The 15,935-nt window shown below is 37.8% G+C and overlaps 1 protein-coding gene across 1 annotated transcript in view; it reads left to right on the forward strand.

Moving 5' to 3' along the window:
• RPS6KA5 (ribosomal protein S6 kinase, 90kDa, polypeptide 5) overlaps positions 1-14,750 on the forward strand; it is a 68,985-nt gene extending 54,235 nt beyond the window's left edge. Inside the window, exons 10-17 of the mRNA XM_009084574.1 lie at positions 697-822; positions 1,555-1,688; positions 4,824-4,917; positions 5,893-6,063; positions 9,223-9,414; positions 10,007-10,166; positions 11,139-11,302; positions 12,743-14,750. Coding sequence (XP_009082822.1) covers positions 697-822; positions 1,555-1,688; positions 4,824-4,917; positions 5,893-6,063; positions 9,223-9,414; positions 10,007-10,166; positions 11,139-11,302; positions 12,743-12,982 — 1,281 coding nt within the window. The 3' untranslated portion in view covers positions 12,983-14,750. The remainder of the gene's footprint in view (positions 1-696; positions 823-1,554; positions 1,689-4,823; positions 4,918-5,892; positions 6,064-9,222; positions 9,415-10,006; positions 10,167-11,138; positions 11,303-12,742) is intronic.
• Positions 14,751-15,935: the final 1,185 nt, after the last annotated feature.

Raw genomic sequence — 15,935 nt, forward strand, 5'->3', positions numbered from 1 at the left:
CTCATGTGCAGCCAGCTTGGTACTAAAGCCTCAGAGGTGAACAGCAGTTTGGATTGCTTACTCTTCTATCCCTCCTTGTGCTTTGTTGTTTTGTACTGTATGTTTCTCAGCAGCCTAATCCTTAGTGTACAGGAATGTAGTATTGTATTTTGGAAGTTGTTAGATTTATAGTGACTGTAGAAGCAATTTAGACATGTCATAATACCTTCTGATTTGCTCTGCAGTGATAGTCACAGCTGTTCTTGTTATGATATTCAAACTGGGTGCATGATTAGTATCAAGCTTATATTGTTTAGCCATTTCAAATGGTTTGGTGCTTACATCACAACATAAAACTCTTTCATGCCGTAACTCTGGTGTTCTGGGAAGTTGGCTAGCTTCAACCGTGAGGCTTTATCACTACTGCAAAACAACTGCGCTGAGCCAGACTAGCTTCAATCACCAGTATCCTAGTATTATTATTGTTGTGTCTCTCACTGTGGAGAATCATGTAACTCATTCCAGGAAGATGCCTGTTGATGTTGAGCAGAGTAACATCTAACCACCAATTAGCCAGTGATGGTTTCTGTATTTTGATATGAAAATTCCGATTTGTTTGAAAAGTTATTCTGAAATTTCTCGTGTTTCATATGCACTATGATAGTTTTTGTGCCAAAGTTTCAAGCCATGCCCTTTTCTGATGTTTGAATTTCATAGGGATATTCTTTCGTTGCACCTTCTATTTTGTTTAAACGCAATGCAGCTACAGTAGATCCTCTCCAGTTTTATATGGGGGACGAGCGACCTGGAACTACAACTATTGCCAGAAGTGCTATGATGAAGGTAATAACAATATCAAGACCTGAATTAATTTGGTTCACCTGGAACTGTGTATAACTTCCCAAGCAGCAATCACAAGCTACAGATTACAAATTAGTCATCATTCACTTATCTGTTCTCTGTAATGGCTCCTCAGGTGATCCAAGCATCTAACTTGCATGTGATGCTATTAGGAAGTGGTTGAAGTTTAATATGAAAAATGAGATGGTTGTCTTAATTTTCCAGAAGACCGATGTATAGTAGTATTAATAATATTACTCTTGATAGTCCTTCCTCCATTATAGATGGAAGTGTAGATATTTTTGAAGCTACTTTAATTATATCAGCATTCCTTCTATGATGTATTGACCCAAAAGAATGAATAGTTGTGTGAAGCCTTATAAGAACACATGCTATTGTGATGTCTTCAAACGAGCATATAGTTCTGTGGATAAATGTATGTATGACCATCTTTGATCCTGTTTGTCTGAATATTTTGTATCTTCAGCTATTGTAGTAGTAATTATTTCTTTAGTGATTATGTTTGTTTAATGTAACATAAGCTTTACTCTTTGATTGTTAGAATAATGTTTATGCATTTTATTAAATAGAAGTTAAGATTATGTTTTATTAAAAAGAGAGCTCTTGTACAATTTTAAATGTAGATGAAAAATTCTCAAGAAACTTAACTCTTTGTCTTTGACTGTGTATACTAAAAGTATTCTGCAAAACTAAATACAGACAGTTTCCTAACAGGACTCTCCATTTTATCATCATTATGAACTGGATCTGAAAGAGAAACCATTGGGAGAAGGAAGTTTTTCCATTTGTCGAAAGTGCTTACACAAGAAAACTAGCCAAGAGTATGCAGTAAAAATAATTAGCAAAAGGTATAAATATTCTATAAGACAATAAAAATATTTTCTTTGCTTACTGTCACCCATGGATTAGAATAATGTTCGCTACATTTTTTTGGAAGTGGAAAAATAACTTTAAAATTATTTCCTGTTCTATGAATCGACAGAAACTTACAGTAACCTTATGACCTTTAAAAGATTCTGAGAGTCTTTTGAAACAAAATGTTATTCTTGTTGGGGAGGACACAAAAAGAAACATAAAGAGTACTTTCCTGGTTCCTAGTTGTATTCTACCCTTATTTCCCCTAATTTTGCTCCTAACCAGAGTAAGGTATTGAGGCCCTTCTGTCTTCAGGCTGAAGTGAACCAAATGTAGGCTTAGGCTAGCTCCCTCTCCTAAGTAGCCCAACTGATTGCCTAGGATACTGCTTTTAAGAATGATCTGTAGTGTGGGTTGCCTCAGATCTAATTAATTGTGTATGTGTGCGTATAAAATGAAATTTGACTATGGAGTTGTAGGTTGCATCTTGTTTCCTGGGTGTTCTGAAGAGAACACCACAGTGGAGGCAGCTGACTTGCTTTGTACATGGTCCTCTTCCAGAATGAATACCTCTGGCAGTTTCTGCCCATAGAAGAAAAAAGATCAGGGATTCTTTGAGGAGCAGATGGATTTTTTTGCCTTCATGTTGCGATGTTCATTAGTAAATACATCCCTAGTGTGTTGTAGAATGCTGGCAGGAAAGGGAAAGTGCAAGTCTTCTGCTATCAGAATGACAGTTCACAGTGGTCTCTTCTTCAAAACATTTGGTTGTGCTTGTTTTTCTAGACTCTAGAAGAAGCTGTCCACCAGACTTAAGTGTTTCATCACATGCTTTTTGAATAGGAAGAGTTCAAGAATAAGAAACCTAAGTCTAGGTACGAGTCAGTTTTCTGAGATCTGTTAAAATTAATGGAGGCCTACCTAAAACTGTTGATAGAGCCTACAGAGAGACTTGGATTAGCAGGCACTGGAAGTGGGATTCAGTAACTTAAACATAGACATCTGCATAGTGCCATTTTAGCATCTGTTGGTGTCCCCTCTGTCCTCCAGTTCCCATCAGTCTTGTGACTACTACCTTTTTGTAGATGTCTTCATGGCTGATGTCATCTTCCAGGCTCTCCTATGCTTAGGCCACTGAATCCTGCTCTAGGTAGGTGTATATGTTAAAGTGAACTGGTTCATCCTGTAAGATCGATTAACTAGAATTTCACTTATTATGTGAGGCCTTAGACAAGTAACATGCAGTAGACACCTACATTGGGTATTTTAATCTGGAAATCTCTGCCTTGTGCCTGCACTATAAGTTTTTTCTGTGGTGCATGCAGAGCTGTATATCAGTACTCCCATCTCATCTTAAGCTCATGGGTATTTTGTTTCTGGATAACAGTGAGCAAACTAGTATTGACTTTTCCTCTAGAGCTAAACTTCTAAGAATTATGTCCCTAAATTATATTACTCATGGGTTCTTTTGCTCTTTCTCCCTCATCTTGGTGGGCCAGGCTAAACGAAGGTAAGAAGAGGTCTGTATACAGAGATTTATTTTGTTAGGATTGAAGGCTGTGAACAGACTCAGAGCAGGTTTGTGCAGTATTTAGAGGTAGCAGTAAACCCACACTGAATAATGGGACAAAAACTAGATTGAGTAAGAAACTGTAAATAATACTGCTCTGAGGACCACACCAGTAAATCTTGCTAAAAGGAAAAGTGTCATAGGTTTCCAGCAACTTCTTTGCTTCAAAGTCAGTCTTTCACTCCTACTCACCAAATTGCCAAAAATGTCAGTCTTAACACCTAGGGAAACCTTTTCATGATACTTGAGATGAAAGCTCAGATGAAGAGTTCCTCTGTGGTGTTGCTCTGTTGGTAGGCTGGACCTGCCTCCAGCCAACAATTTGAGGTTTATCTGTGTGTCTGAGGAGCACTGAACTGTGGGCACCCATGAAGTTGCTTGAGTTACTGTTTTAGAACTTCCCATTTGTTGTTCATGAGATTGCTTAAAATCTGAGATGGTAACTATCTATAGAAGGGAAGTACTCAGAAAAGCCCATGTACAAGTTTCAAAGTTTTATATTCCTGATCTGTTTCCTAGATCCACTTCCTTCTCACAGTAGTTTAGGGGGAAAAACTATGTGAGGATTTTTAAGTTCTTTAGGACCTGAAGTCACTTGGTTTAAACAAATTCAGCAGCAGAAATGCAGGTGGAACAGCTCAGTTTACTTGCTGATTGTATGAAGTTTGCAGAAAAGCAGCATTCTCTTGTGCACAATTCTCATCATGATTCTCATCCTAATTAGGGGGAAAAAAGCAACCAAAAATTAAGAACATGTGTGGTGAGAGAGATTCTGTCTGTCATAAGGTCATTCTCAAAGTCAGTAAGGATTAGCCTTTCTTGGATAGAGTTCTGGCAAAAATTTTCAGGCATTATTTGTCAAAAATCAACATATCTAACCGATGGGAAAAAATTTTTTGCTCTGTCACCATTCCTATAGTTTTTACAAGGATCACCATGTTCACTTTTTTTGGCTGTAGATTTCAGTACTTGAAAGAGAATTTATGCAAGGATTTTTGCTCTGGAGACAGTATCTTCTTACATCTCCCACTGCAGATTTTTGCAATGCCCTGTTTTGGGGGTCATTTGTATAACACAGTTCATATGTAGATGATGTTACTTTTTTTTTTTCTAGTAGAGCTCATAGTTTCCATACTGCTTTAGAAGTACTTGTCTCCCTTAAGCAATGGAAAAGAATTGGGTCAGTAATTTGAGTCTTCAAGATAAAGCTGAACTAACAAATATTTGTAGGAACAGAGGTGAAGTCAAATTGCCCTGGCCTAAGGGAAAGGTTTGTTTTAGATACAAACTGTTCTGTACTACCACATCAGCTTTTGCTGTAGCAAGTTGCAGCCACATCAAAAACATTGTTTAATTTGGGTGTGGATTTTAATGTCCTAAATTGCAGGGTTATGTGGAGAGTTTTTCTCAGCTTATTTTGAATATGCTTTTAATTGTGTTCAAGCAGTTGTAATAGTAAAAAAATCTGGATTGCAAGCAATTAAAAAATAGGTCTGACACTTGAACTGTGCAATTTGCTTAGTAAAATTGGTACAAAATGACTGCTCAATTTTTCCAGAATGGAAGCCAACACCCAGAGAGAAATAACAGCTCTGAAACTCTGCGAAGGACACCCGAATGTAGTGAAGTTACATGAAGTTTTTCATGACCAGGTATTTTGAAGAAACTGTAACCAGCACCTGCCAAACACTTTGCCATGTCTTTTCCCAAGAACTATAGGAGTTAAGCATACTATAACTGTGGAGGCAACTTTTTTGCTAGGGCTTTGGTCTAGTCAGTATAGAAGATGAAGCAGAAATTCTGCGTTCAAGGGATCTAAAAGTTCTAAAAAATCTAAAAGATCTAAAAAATCAAAAAGGTATGCGGGAAAGCTACTCTAAAAAATCAAAAAGGTATGCGGGAAAATTAGAGTCTTGGATTTGATTGGTGGTTCTTGGTTGTCTTTGTTAATCATCTACAATATATTCATGGCCCAGTTTCTATGTCTGTGATACTGAGGTGCCTAATCACCTTCCCCTAGGGTTGTGATGAATCATTAAATGGTATTTGTGAAGTAATTTGGCAATCTTGCATATGAAGATTATCCATCTAGCATTTTTTCTTACATATTAGTAACTTAATGGGGATAACCAAATAGCTTGTTAAATTCCCAAATGTGAAAGTAGAGTCTCTAAATGTATTAAGATCAGTTACTTAGATACCTTGTGTTTTTCCTTAATGTAATGTAAACTCCACAGCATGTAATAACCCATAATTTGATCTGTAGGGAAGTTGGCCCTGGTTTGAACCAGGGATTTGGACCAGATGTCCTGTAGAGCTTCGTTTCAACCTGAACTCTAATCTGTGATTCTAGTCTAGACATTTCATCTTAATTTATCCATTTTGCTGAGGGCATTGCATTTTTGTTAACAAATATTGGGGGACATGGGGAAGACATTATCATGCTTCAGCCTCAATAAGTTTGATGGGGAAATGCCATCTGAGATACAACTTGGTGCTTTTTATTGGCCTCCTGAAGTGCTTGAAGCAGCAGTGTTACCTCTTCAAACGTTGAGGACCTGTCAGAGTAGCACCTAGCTCCTGAGTGAATGTTGCTTTGTGATGTGCTGTATTTTTCTTTGTTTCAGCTTCACACGTTTCTAGTCATGGAGTTGCTGAAGGGAGGAGAATTGCTTGAACGGATTCAGAAGAAGAAGCATTTCAGTGAGACTGAAGCCAGTCACATCATGCGCAGACTTGTGTCCGCAGTGAGCCATATGCACGATGTGGGAGTGGTGCACAGAGATCTGAAACCTGAGGTATAGTGACTTGTGTATATATATATCTGTTTGGACAATAAGTTATTAAGTATCTGGAATGTCATGTATCTCTGTTTCTCCAGCTTTTACTGCAGAGTTTTCTACTGTGTCTTTAATAAGATGTTACCCACCTTAATTTAGCTAATTCTGTAGATGTTTTTCTGTTCACAGGTAAAAGTAACTGTTGGGAAATGTTTTTAGTCCTGTAAGCAATTTATACTCTTAACTTGTTCAAAAACATTCTTTGCCTATTTGGGGACAGTTTTTACTAGAGGATATTTATTGTATGAAGCAGTTCATAAGCAGAGCTGGGTTGCTTGGGTACTTTGCCCCTGCACATTTCCAGCTTTTGTTAGGTCTGAATTCCCTCAGTAGGGCTTCTTTTGGTAGTAACTGTGACATCCTTGTACTGACTTCTGTTCCAGTTAAGCACAAAATGAACCACAAACTAGTGCAGTCAACTAATGAAGATACGTGATTTGAGTTCAGTAATTTCCCACAAGAAACAATTTTAAATACCTATTTTTCCGCAATCATTTATTCCATTATTGTATTATTTATTGTGCAGCAACATCTTGCCTTCCAGACAGTTCAGTTTACTGTGGTAAGGTTGACCACTGTCTTGATTCTGCTTCCTGGAGCCAGTATTTTCTTGGGTTTTTTTGCCAGCAGTGGGCTTGGATATGTGTTTGTTTTCTCAAGACCAGGAATAGTGTACATTGATTTAGTTCATCCAGTAAGGATGTTATATTGTATAGGTGATTACAGTCATCATACCTCAGGAAATAGCTACTCCTTGTGTATCTGGAGTTTAGAAATAACTCACCATTCCAACCAATGTTTTATCTTTTTGTAACATACCTTTTGGTATATGACAAACTTGGTTCTTTTACAGCAATTCCAATTCAAGAGGTGAAAAACTCTTGCTAGGTGTTGGCATTAAACTGTTTTTGAAAATCAATCCAAAATATATGGGTTTGAAAGAACCTCTGTCCCGGAATCCTGTTCTAAGTAAGCAGTTAAATAGAGAGAGGCTATTGTGAAATTCTAATGTCTGAGCTGAAAATATCATCAGAGAAACTTTCCAAGAGTCAAATCATCAGGGAAAGGAAGCAGCTTTGGAGTGAGCTGAAAATGTCATCAGAGAAACTTTCCAAGAGTCACATCATCAGGGAAAGGAAGCAGCTTTGGAAATAAGAAATTATTAAAAGGACAAAACGCCAAACTCCTTTCTCTCTTCTATTTTTGTCATTTTAGCCTTACTATCATCTTCAGTATAAAGGCAGATTCTGCAGGGCAGAGCTTCAGCTGCATGGTAAATTAGGCAGTCTTCAAGTCTGCATTATGTTCAAGAACAGAAGTCTGGGAAAGTCCAAGTAATGAAGGGTTAGCAAACAGCTTGCAGAATCCATTGCCTCCACAGAGTTGGACTTAACCTGCCTGTCTCCTTCCTGCTTGTTGTTTTGAAAGTTACTATTTTAGGCTCTGCCATGAGCTTAGTAGGGGATGCACAGGCTTCCCAGTATAGCTGTGGTTATGGACCTTTCTGTAAAAAGATATATAGGAAATTCTGCTGCTTTTCTAAGAATTGCAGTGAGATTTGTTTGATGTTCAACTTTGACATATTATGTGCTACTGATAAGTCTATTTTTAAAAATATGACAGGTTACATGTAACTAAGGATGAGACTAATTGCATAGACTGTACCTTCCCTTCTGAGCATAACCATTTTTATGTTAAGAAAGGTCTTTTTAAACCAGTGTTACTCATCCTTTATTTACTTGTTGACTATATAGCATCATCATAGCAAAAAGACAATTGTATTAATCACTTATCCTTGTATTATTTGGGTTTTTTGGCTGAGATGAGGCTTCCTTCAGATCTGTTTTGCACAACATTTTAAAATTAAGAGCTGACTGTTCTGAATGTGCATTAAGCTATAACAGCAGTACAGACTGCAAAAATACTGAAATACTGTTTTGTAGCAGCTATTCCCTTTTATCCAGAACAAATGCTCTCAGGTTCTCCTTATTGATCTGCTGGGAATCCTTTTTTACCCTTGTTAATGGGTTTGAAATTAACTGCTTTGTGTGAGTCATTCACCTTTTTCATCACAGAATTAGATAGGGCTATAGGATTTCTAATATTGAGACTTTTTCTAGTGTCATAGATTGAATAGCGAAGGCAATAGCAAATTTTTGCTTTTCTCTCAGAAGTTGAAGGGAGGATTAGAATTAAATAATAATTTATCTTGGCCTCATACAGTTCTGAGAGTTACCTTCACTCTTGTATCTTTCTTGGCAAATACAAGTACACAGGGGGAAAGCAGAAGCAGATTGTCTTAAATCTTCCAGACTGGTAACAGCTTCTCTGTCTTCAAGTTCAAGGTGCCACATTGCAGTGTGCGCAGCTGGAATTCTCAGGGACTGAGAATGTACCCACATCTCTTTACCTTGGTGTAAGGAGTAAGCCATTGGTTGGAGGTTGGACTGTTACGTGACCTTCAGTGCTTGAGTGTCATTCTTCCCAGGTCTCTTCCAGAACACATATCTAGACTGACTTTGCTGTCAGTACAACTGCTGAGCCCTTGGTGCACTTTATACCACCACTGTATACCAAAGTGCATCTTTATACCACCTTCCTTCACTTTCAGATTATTCTTTTGCATTGTTATGCTCATGGCAATATGGCTTCAGTTGTTACCACTTGAGGACCAAAGACTATTCAGTCAGAAGACAAGACATGCCAACAGGAGTCCCACACAAGAAAGCTGTCATTCATGGCATGCCAGAAGGAAGTGGAAGCTTAAGAAAGTTGACTCTTGATTGAGGAAGAAAGGCTGTTCTCCATCTCCAGACACATTGATGTCTTCACTTTATTGTCTTTTCCCACTTGTTCTCTGCTACATACCCATTTTCATTACTAATCTCAGACAGAACTGCCCTGACTGGCAGGTGTGCAGGAGGAAGATAAACATATCACATTTTCTTACAACCCAGAGTACAATCATTTCTACTTTTCCATTTCCCCCCCCCCATTGCCTCCCAGTTCCCCTTTCCTCTACATAATGAGAAATTTTCTGTAGTAATAAATGTAGGAAAAACAATTGTAACCAATTTTCCTCCCGGTGCTGGTATTGATTTTGTCTTTGCTTTTCAGAATTTACTATTTACAGATGAAACTGATAATTCAGAAATAAAAATAATTGATTTTGGCTTTGCTCGTTTAAAACCACCTGATAATCAGCCTCTTAAGACTCCATGTTTTACTCTTCATTATGCTGCCCCAGAGCTCTTGAATCACAATGGTTATGACGAGTCTTGTGACCTGTGGAGTTTGGGGGTCATTTTGGTGAGTGATTGAGGTTCCTAACTATAACTTTATTGCATATATTTACTTGTTGTTAAAATGCAAGGGGCTTGACACAATTTCAGACTTAAATTGGGTACTTGTTGAACTCAAGTGAGGTGAAAATCCTGCAGCACAAATAATAGGTTCCAAAGACAGATGTTTTCCAGGGGTAGAGGTTTTTTCTCCTAAGTTGTAAATTAAATTTAACGTTTTTGGGAATGGAAAATGAATTGATACAGTCAGGTCCTCAAAAAGAGCTATCTGGTTAGGAGATTTTACAGTCATCCAGGTCATCTTTCTTCAGTTTCAGTTCAGAGAAGGAGTCAGCTTGGATTCTGATTCACAGGAGATTCATTTCAATAGACTTAAATCGTGCAGAAATATGTGTTGTTCATACCTTCCTGGAAGTTATGAATGCTTTTTCTAACAAAGACTCCAGAGAAAGTCTTGCATATTTTCTATAGCCTTGACGTTAAGCTAGTCAAAAGTTTCATTGCATAGCACTGGTGATGCAAACAACAGCCTTCCATATTTAGTAAGAGTTGTCCATAAATCCACTGTGTTGCTAATGCTACTTTTGTTCCTGTGGCAGTACACAATGCTATCAGGACAAGTACCATTTCAGTCTCAAGACAGAAGTTTAACATGTACCAGTGCATTGGAAATTATGAAGAAAATTAAAAAGGGAGAATTTTCCTTTGAAGGAGAAGCTTGGAAAAATGTTTCTGAAGAGGCTAAAGAGCTAATTCGAGGTATGTATTCACAGATATTTCTTGTACCTTATACTTTTTTCTCAAAAGATAGAATTTAGAGAAGCATACCCAATTTGGATAATCAGCACCAGTATCCAACCTGACAGAGCAGTATCCACAGCCTGAGCTAAGTACTGACCCCTAATACAAATTATGGGTAGAGGTGGACACATCAGGATGCATTACAAATTGCTTGTACACCTAGCAGAGCTTTCTCATATGGTGAGATGCTGCTAGAAAGGTTAGGGGGGTTAGAGGGAACTGAGGAGCTTCAGAAAAAGTGAACTTACTCTTTTAAAACACATTTAAAAGCAGAGTTTTACTTTTATGTTATTTTGCTTTCCTAAACAAACAAAGCAGCTTATGAGATAAATGTCTTAAAAACTGAGCTTTTGCAGAAAATGAATTTATTGCTCTATTTTTTCCTCTGGCTATTTTTAAATTCTTACCAAGACTACTTACTGCATTTCTGAGCCACTTCATTCACATTTGACATGCTTTGGTTCCCCTTAAGCTTTTAAGCATCTAATTATGTCTGCAGGATGAGCTAGGCACCAACCTTCATTCTGCTAAGATGGAATTCTGACTTTCTGTCGGAGCAGGCTTGTAAGGAATTTTTCTGCCTAAAAGGTAGGGATTTCCAGGTCCAGACTTCAGTGGATTGTGCAGGGAGTCTGAGGCTTTCTCTCTTGAACTTCGTCCCAGACAGGTTTTGAATGAAGAAATCATTTGGAGTTCATATGGAGAGAGATGTGAATTATGAAAGAGTTAAATAGCAATTTCTTGCTTTTAGTGACTCTTCTGCAGGGGATGATAGTATAACAGTGTGTAAGCCTTATCTAGGATAAATATTAGCATACCTAGGATAAATATTGTCATTAGTTACTTGTCAAAGCTATGCAATATTTGCGTTTTCTACTAAAAGAAGATAAATTGTTCACAATTTAAAGTAATGTAATGTGTTTCTATTAGGACTTCTCACAGTGGATCCAAACAAAAGAATTAAGATGTCCAGCCTGAGATACAACGAGTGGCTGCAGGATGGCAGCCAGTTGTCATCCAACCCTCTCATGACTCCAGATAACTTAGGCTCTTCAGGAGCTGCAGTGCACACATACGTCAAAGCCACTTTTCATGTAAGTTCTGAGAAATTTTATGTCCTGTGCTATGTTTTTTAATGTGTAATCAAGATTTTTGTGTGCTTTCTCTTAATTAGCCCCTAAATTCTATGATTCTATATCAGTCCTTATACTTGAGTGTTTGCTTAGAGCTGGATTTTTTTCCTCAATATCTAATACCTATGTATATATATGTATGGATAGACAGGAAGCTGAACGTGAGCCAGCAGTGTGCTCAGGTGGCCAAGAAGGCCAATGGCATCCTGGCCTGGATCAGGAACAGTGTGGTCAGCAGGACCAGGGAGGTGATTCTGCCCTGGACTCGGTGCTGGTGAGGCCACACCTTGAATCCTGTGCTCAGTTCTGGGCCCCTCAGTTCAGGAAGGACATTGAGGTGCTGGAGCAGGTACAGAGAAGAGCAACGAGGCTGGTGAACGGACTGGAGCACAAGTGCCATGAGGAGAGGCTGAGGGAGCTGGGGGTGTTCAGCCTGGAGAAGAGAAGGCTCACGAGAGACCTTACCGCCCTCTACAACTCCCTGACAGGAGGTTGGAGTCAGGTGGGGGTTGGTCTCTTCTCCCAGGCAACCAGCAGGAGGACAAGAGGGCACAGACTCAAGCTCTGCCAGGGGAGGTTTAGGTTGGATATTAGGAAGAGATTTTTTTACAGAGAGAGTGATCAGGCATTGGAATGTGCTGCCCAGGGAGGTGGTGGATTCAACATCCCTGGAGGTTTTCAGGACGAGACTGGATGTGGCACTTAGTGCCGTGGTCTAGTAATGACAGTAGGGTTGGACTTGGTGATCTTGGAGGTCTCTTCCAACCCAGCTGATTCTATGATTCTGTGATGGAGTACATGAAAATACAAATGATGAAGCAAGCATAAATTTCTTGAAGATATTTGTATTCATAAGGGTTTGGGGACTGAGAGACAGCTATTCATGAAAGAGCTATTATAAATACTCTGTTTCCTAGAGAAATCTATTTAAATGTCTTCAAACTTCCATAAAAAAAAGAAGAAACCTTTTACAGTGAATAAACTGAGATGGAGCAGATTGATGCTGAAATGCTTGTAGACACTTACTGCAAAGGAGAGAAAAAGGAAGTAATTGTTACTTGGAGAGGTCCTGATAACACAACATCATTTGGGCCGAAAGAAGAACTGTGACTAACTAAGTGTCATTTCTAAAAATGTGGTCTTAAATATGTTACGGCTTAATAAAAAAGACTTCTCAATTAAAAAGAACACAGAGAAGATGATGGCAATGATTAATGTTATGTATTGGCTCTTGGGTACCGGTAAAGGCTAGTGAAGTTACTGTTACAGCTGCAGTAGGAATTCGTGGGGATTTGTCAAGAGTTTTATCTTAGGACTTGCCATAGAACTTTCACAAGTGGCAAGGCATAAAATGTCTTAAACCTTTTGAAAATCTTAGAACTACCTTTTATTTTTCAACAGGCCTTCAACAAGTACAAAAGGGAAGGATTTTGCCTCCAGAATGTTGACAAGGCACCTCTTGCAAAAAGAAGGAAAATGAAAAAAACAAGTACAAGCACAGAGACACGTAGCAGCTCCAGTGAAAGTTCACATTCTTCTTCCTCTCATTCTCATGGTAAAACTACACCTACAAAGACATTGCAGCCCACAAACCCTACAGACAGCAATAACCCAGAAACCATCTTCCAGTTCTCCGACTGAAAGCAGAGGATCTCCTGTCGGGAAGATTTAAGTGGTTATGAACTCGGTAGTACCTTCTCCCACCCTTCCTCCCTGTGGCTCACAGGCTGCAGGAATACTTCTGTCGCTTTAGAAATGTATTTCAGTCATACTTTTTATCTTTGTATTTCAGTACATTTCTTTTTAGCATTAAGTTTGGTATCACTGGATATGGTATAATACTCTTATACAACCAACATTGTATTCTCTTAGGGCTAAATTACTAGTGTGCAGTCAGGCTTGAGGTAAGGAGCTACACTGCCCGTGGTACAGCTTGGAGGAAAGGATGTTTCTCAGTGAGAGAATCTTCCTCCCAGTTTCTTCCCCATTGTTCAAAGAAAGGTAAACTCTGTAACATACATAAACATTTGGATCTTTGGCTTTTACCCACCTCTGTGAAGAAGTCATAGAATTTGATTCTTCATGCATGTAAAGAAGCATTGGTACAATGCACCAAAGCTGAATAGTATTTAAGGCCTTTTAAATTTGTGGCTACATTCTGTCCCATTTATTTGAATTTTAAGGTCAAAGCGAAGCATTATGGAACTCTTATGTTGTTTTTAAAAGTAACTCCACATATCTTGTTCTAAACAACGGAGAATAGAAGTCTTAGATTTCTTTTTTTAATTTATTTATTTTTTAAAACACATCTAGGGTAAACGATACCTGATAAGGTGAGATGGCTAGTACTGTGATACAATAGCTTTTATTTTTTTGAAGTTATTAACTTCTAAAATGTTTTACAGATTCAAAAATGTAATGCTATAAGAGAAAATTAAATTTCCTATTGAATCTTTGGAAAATGGTCAAATATTGAAATACCTATATCAAGAATTAATTATAATTTATATTTTCTTTTTGTATTTACACAGTAACTTTAAAATACTAAGACTTTTTTAAAGATGCAAAAACTCCAGTTTCAACATCTGTTATTATAGGGTCCATACAAAATGTGTACCAAGGTATTTGAATTTTGCATTGTGCATATATGGCAGTTTAGTAGTGACTGTAAAATATTAGAATATATGTTTTATTTTTTGCACTTTATAACATCAAAAGGAGATGTTTTAGAATAAAGTGCACTCAGATCTCTCTTCTACAAGGTGCTGAGCACTGTTTTACTGGGTTGAATGACCTGAAATCCACCACATTTGGTGGTCGTGGTCGTTGTGAAGGAGAATTCTGTACTTTGCAGGAGTGAATCCCTGTATATTACCCACTGTTTTCATTCCTTACTTTCAAATGCAAAGCTCTTTCTATCTTGCTTTTACATTGTATATAACAAATACTAGACCTGGGCACCTTGTGTAGTGTAGATGTTAACAACTTATGCACTGGGAATACTAAAGGGAAATTATATTGAACACTGTGCTTCACAACTTGCTCACTGTGGTGTTCTACAGTGAAGGATTTCCTACTGTGATAGTATAGTATGTACATAACTGTTTGGAATCATAAATGTGACTTACAGAAACATCAGCATAAACTTTTAAATCAGTATATTTTATAAATTTATGGAGAGCTCTTTTATAGCTCTTATTCTCAATGACTAGGGGTAACTTAAGTGCTAAAGATGACTCCAGTTTTGCAAATACTTACATGTGTAAGTTCCTACTGAAGTCAGAGAGGCTCCTTGTGTAAAGCTAATCATGCACCTAAATTTGTGTGATGGAAGACTAATTGACCAGAGGATTTTGTTAATAGCTGGCTCTCTCTTAAAGTAACCTTAATCCAAACCCTATGCAAAAAATAAGGTTATAGGAATTGTTTATATCAGTGGTTTTATTTATAAAATTCTATCAGATATCAGTATTGACAAATACAATACATCCATGTTTACAGGGATTGTGTGTATCAAAACAAGGCTTTGAAGCCCAACATGTTTGTTCTGTGTTTCTTTAATATTAATAATGGCATTCTGAGGTTTTGGAATTGCTCATGTGAAATAGTTTACTACTTTCTTGATGTGAATGTCAACAGTAATTGCAGCATTAATTTCAGGTTGATGTGAATATTGAGATTTGCACTGTTTATGTAGAAGTAGTATATTTAAGATCAGTATATGTGCTAATAACACAACCAGTTTTAAGTGGCCGATGTTAAAGTATTGAAATATAATTGTCAATGTAATATATTCAGGTTTGCTTTCTGAATGCTTTCTTTGGAAGTTATCTCAATAGTGAACATGGCTCATTTGTAAAAGAATACTTCCCCTCTCCCCAATAAACTTGCTGTAAATACAACAAACAATCCACTATGCATACTTGTGCAGACAGGACAGGTGAACTGGGAGACTGGACACAGGTTGCTTGCAAAGTTTGCACTTTGAGTTTGTGGTCTTCAGGGTGAGGGCAACAAAAAGCAGTTCTGGTCTGATTTCATTTAGGTGTGTAAGAAAGTTTTGTGACCCTCCTGAACAGCTTAAAGTTAGGAACACAGAACTGTTGTTTCCCTGTTGGGAAAATTATTAAATCCCTTGCCTGACAAGCTGATGAAACAAGAGAAAGGATGTTTGCACGAGGTGCTAAATGCTAGAGATAATGGCTGTACTGTCAGATTTTTTTTTTAATGCAGGTTTTGAGAGATTGTTGTGAGACTAAAATGATTAGAATACATCCCTTGCATCGAAGACAGCTTTTATAGATGAATATTTATGTGTCCTCTTTGTGCTCTCACAGTAGTTATTAAATAAAAATTTACACCCAGGATATTTGTTTTTGGCAGGGGTAAAATACCTCTAGGTGTCACCTTGCATTTGCTTTGAACCAGTTTCCCAGGGCAGCTGAAATGCTCATGACCTGTGACTCTGCTGCCTGCAGGTACCAGAGCTCCTGCAGAAGCATATTGGGCAATAAGCTCTCCAAATTTTTCGATTGGCATCTTTACATAAAAGAACTGCTGAGCTACATAGACATTGATACATTGAAACTGAGCT

The sequence above is a fragment of the Acanthisitta chloris genome, unplaced genomic scaffold (assembly GCF_000695815.1).
Source record: "Acanthisitta chloris isolate BGI_N310 unplaced genomic scaffold, ASM69581v1 scaffold27581, whole genome shotgun sequence".
NCBI classification, from domain to species: Eukaryota; Metazoa; Chordata; class Aves; order Passeriformes; family Acanthisittidae; genus Acanthisitta; species Acanthisitta chloris.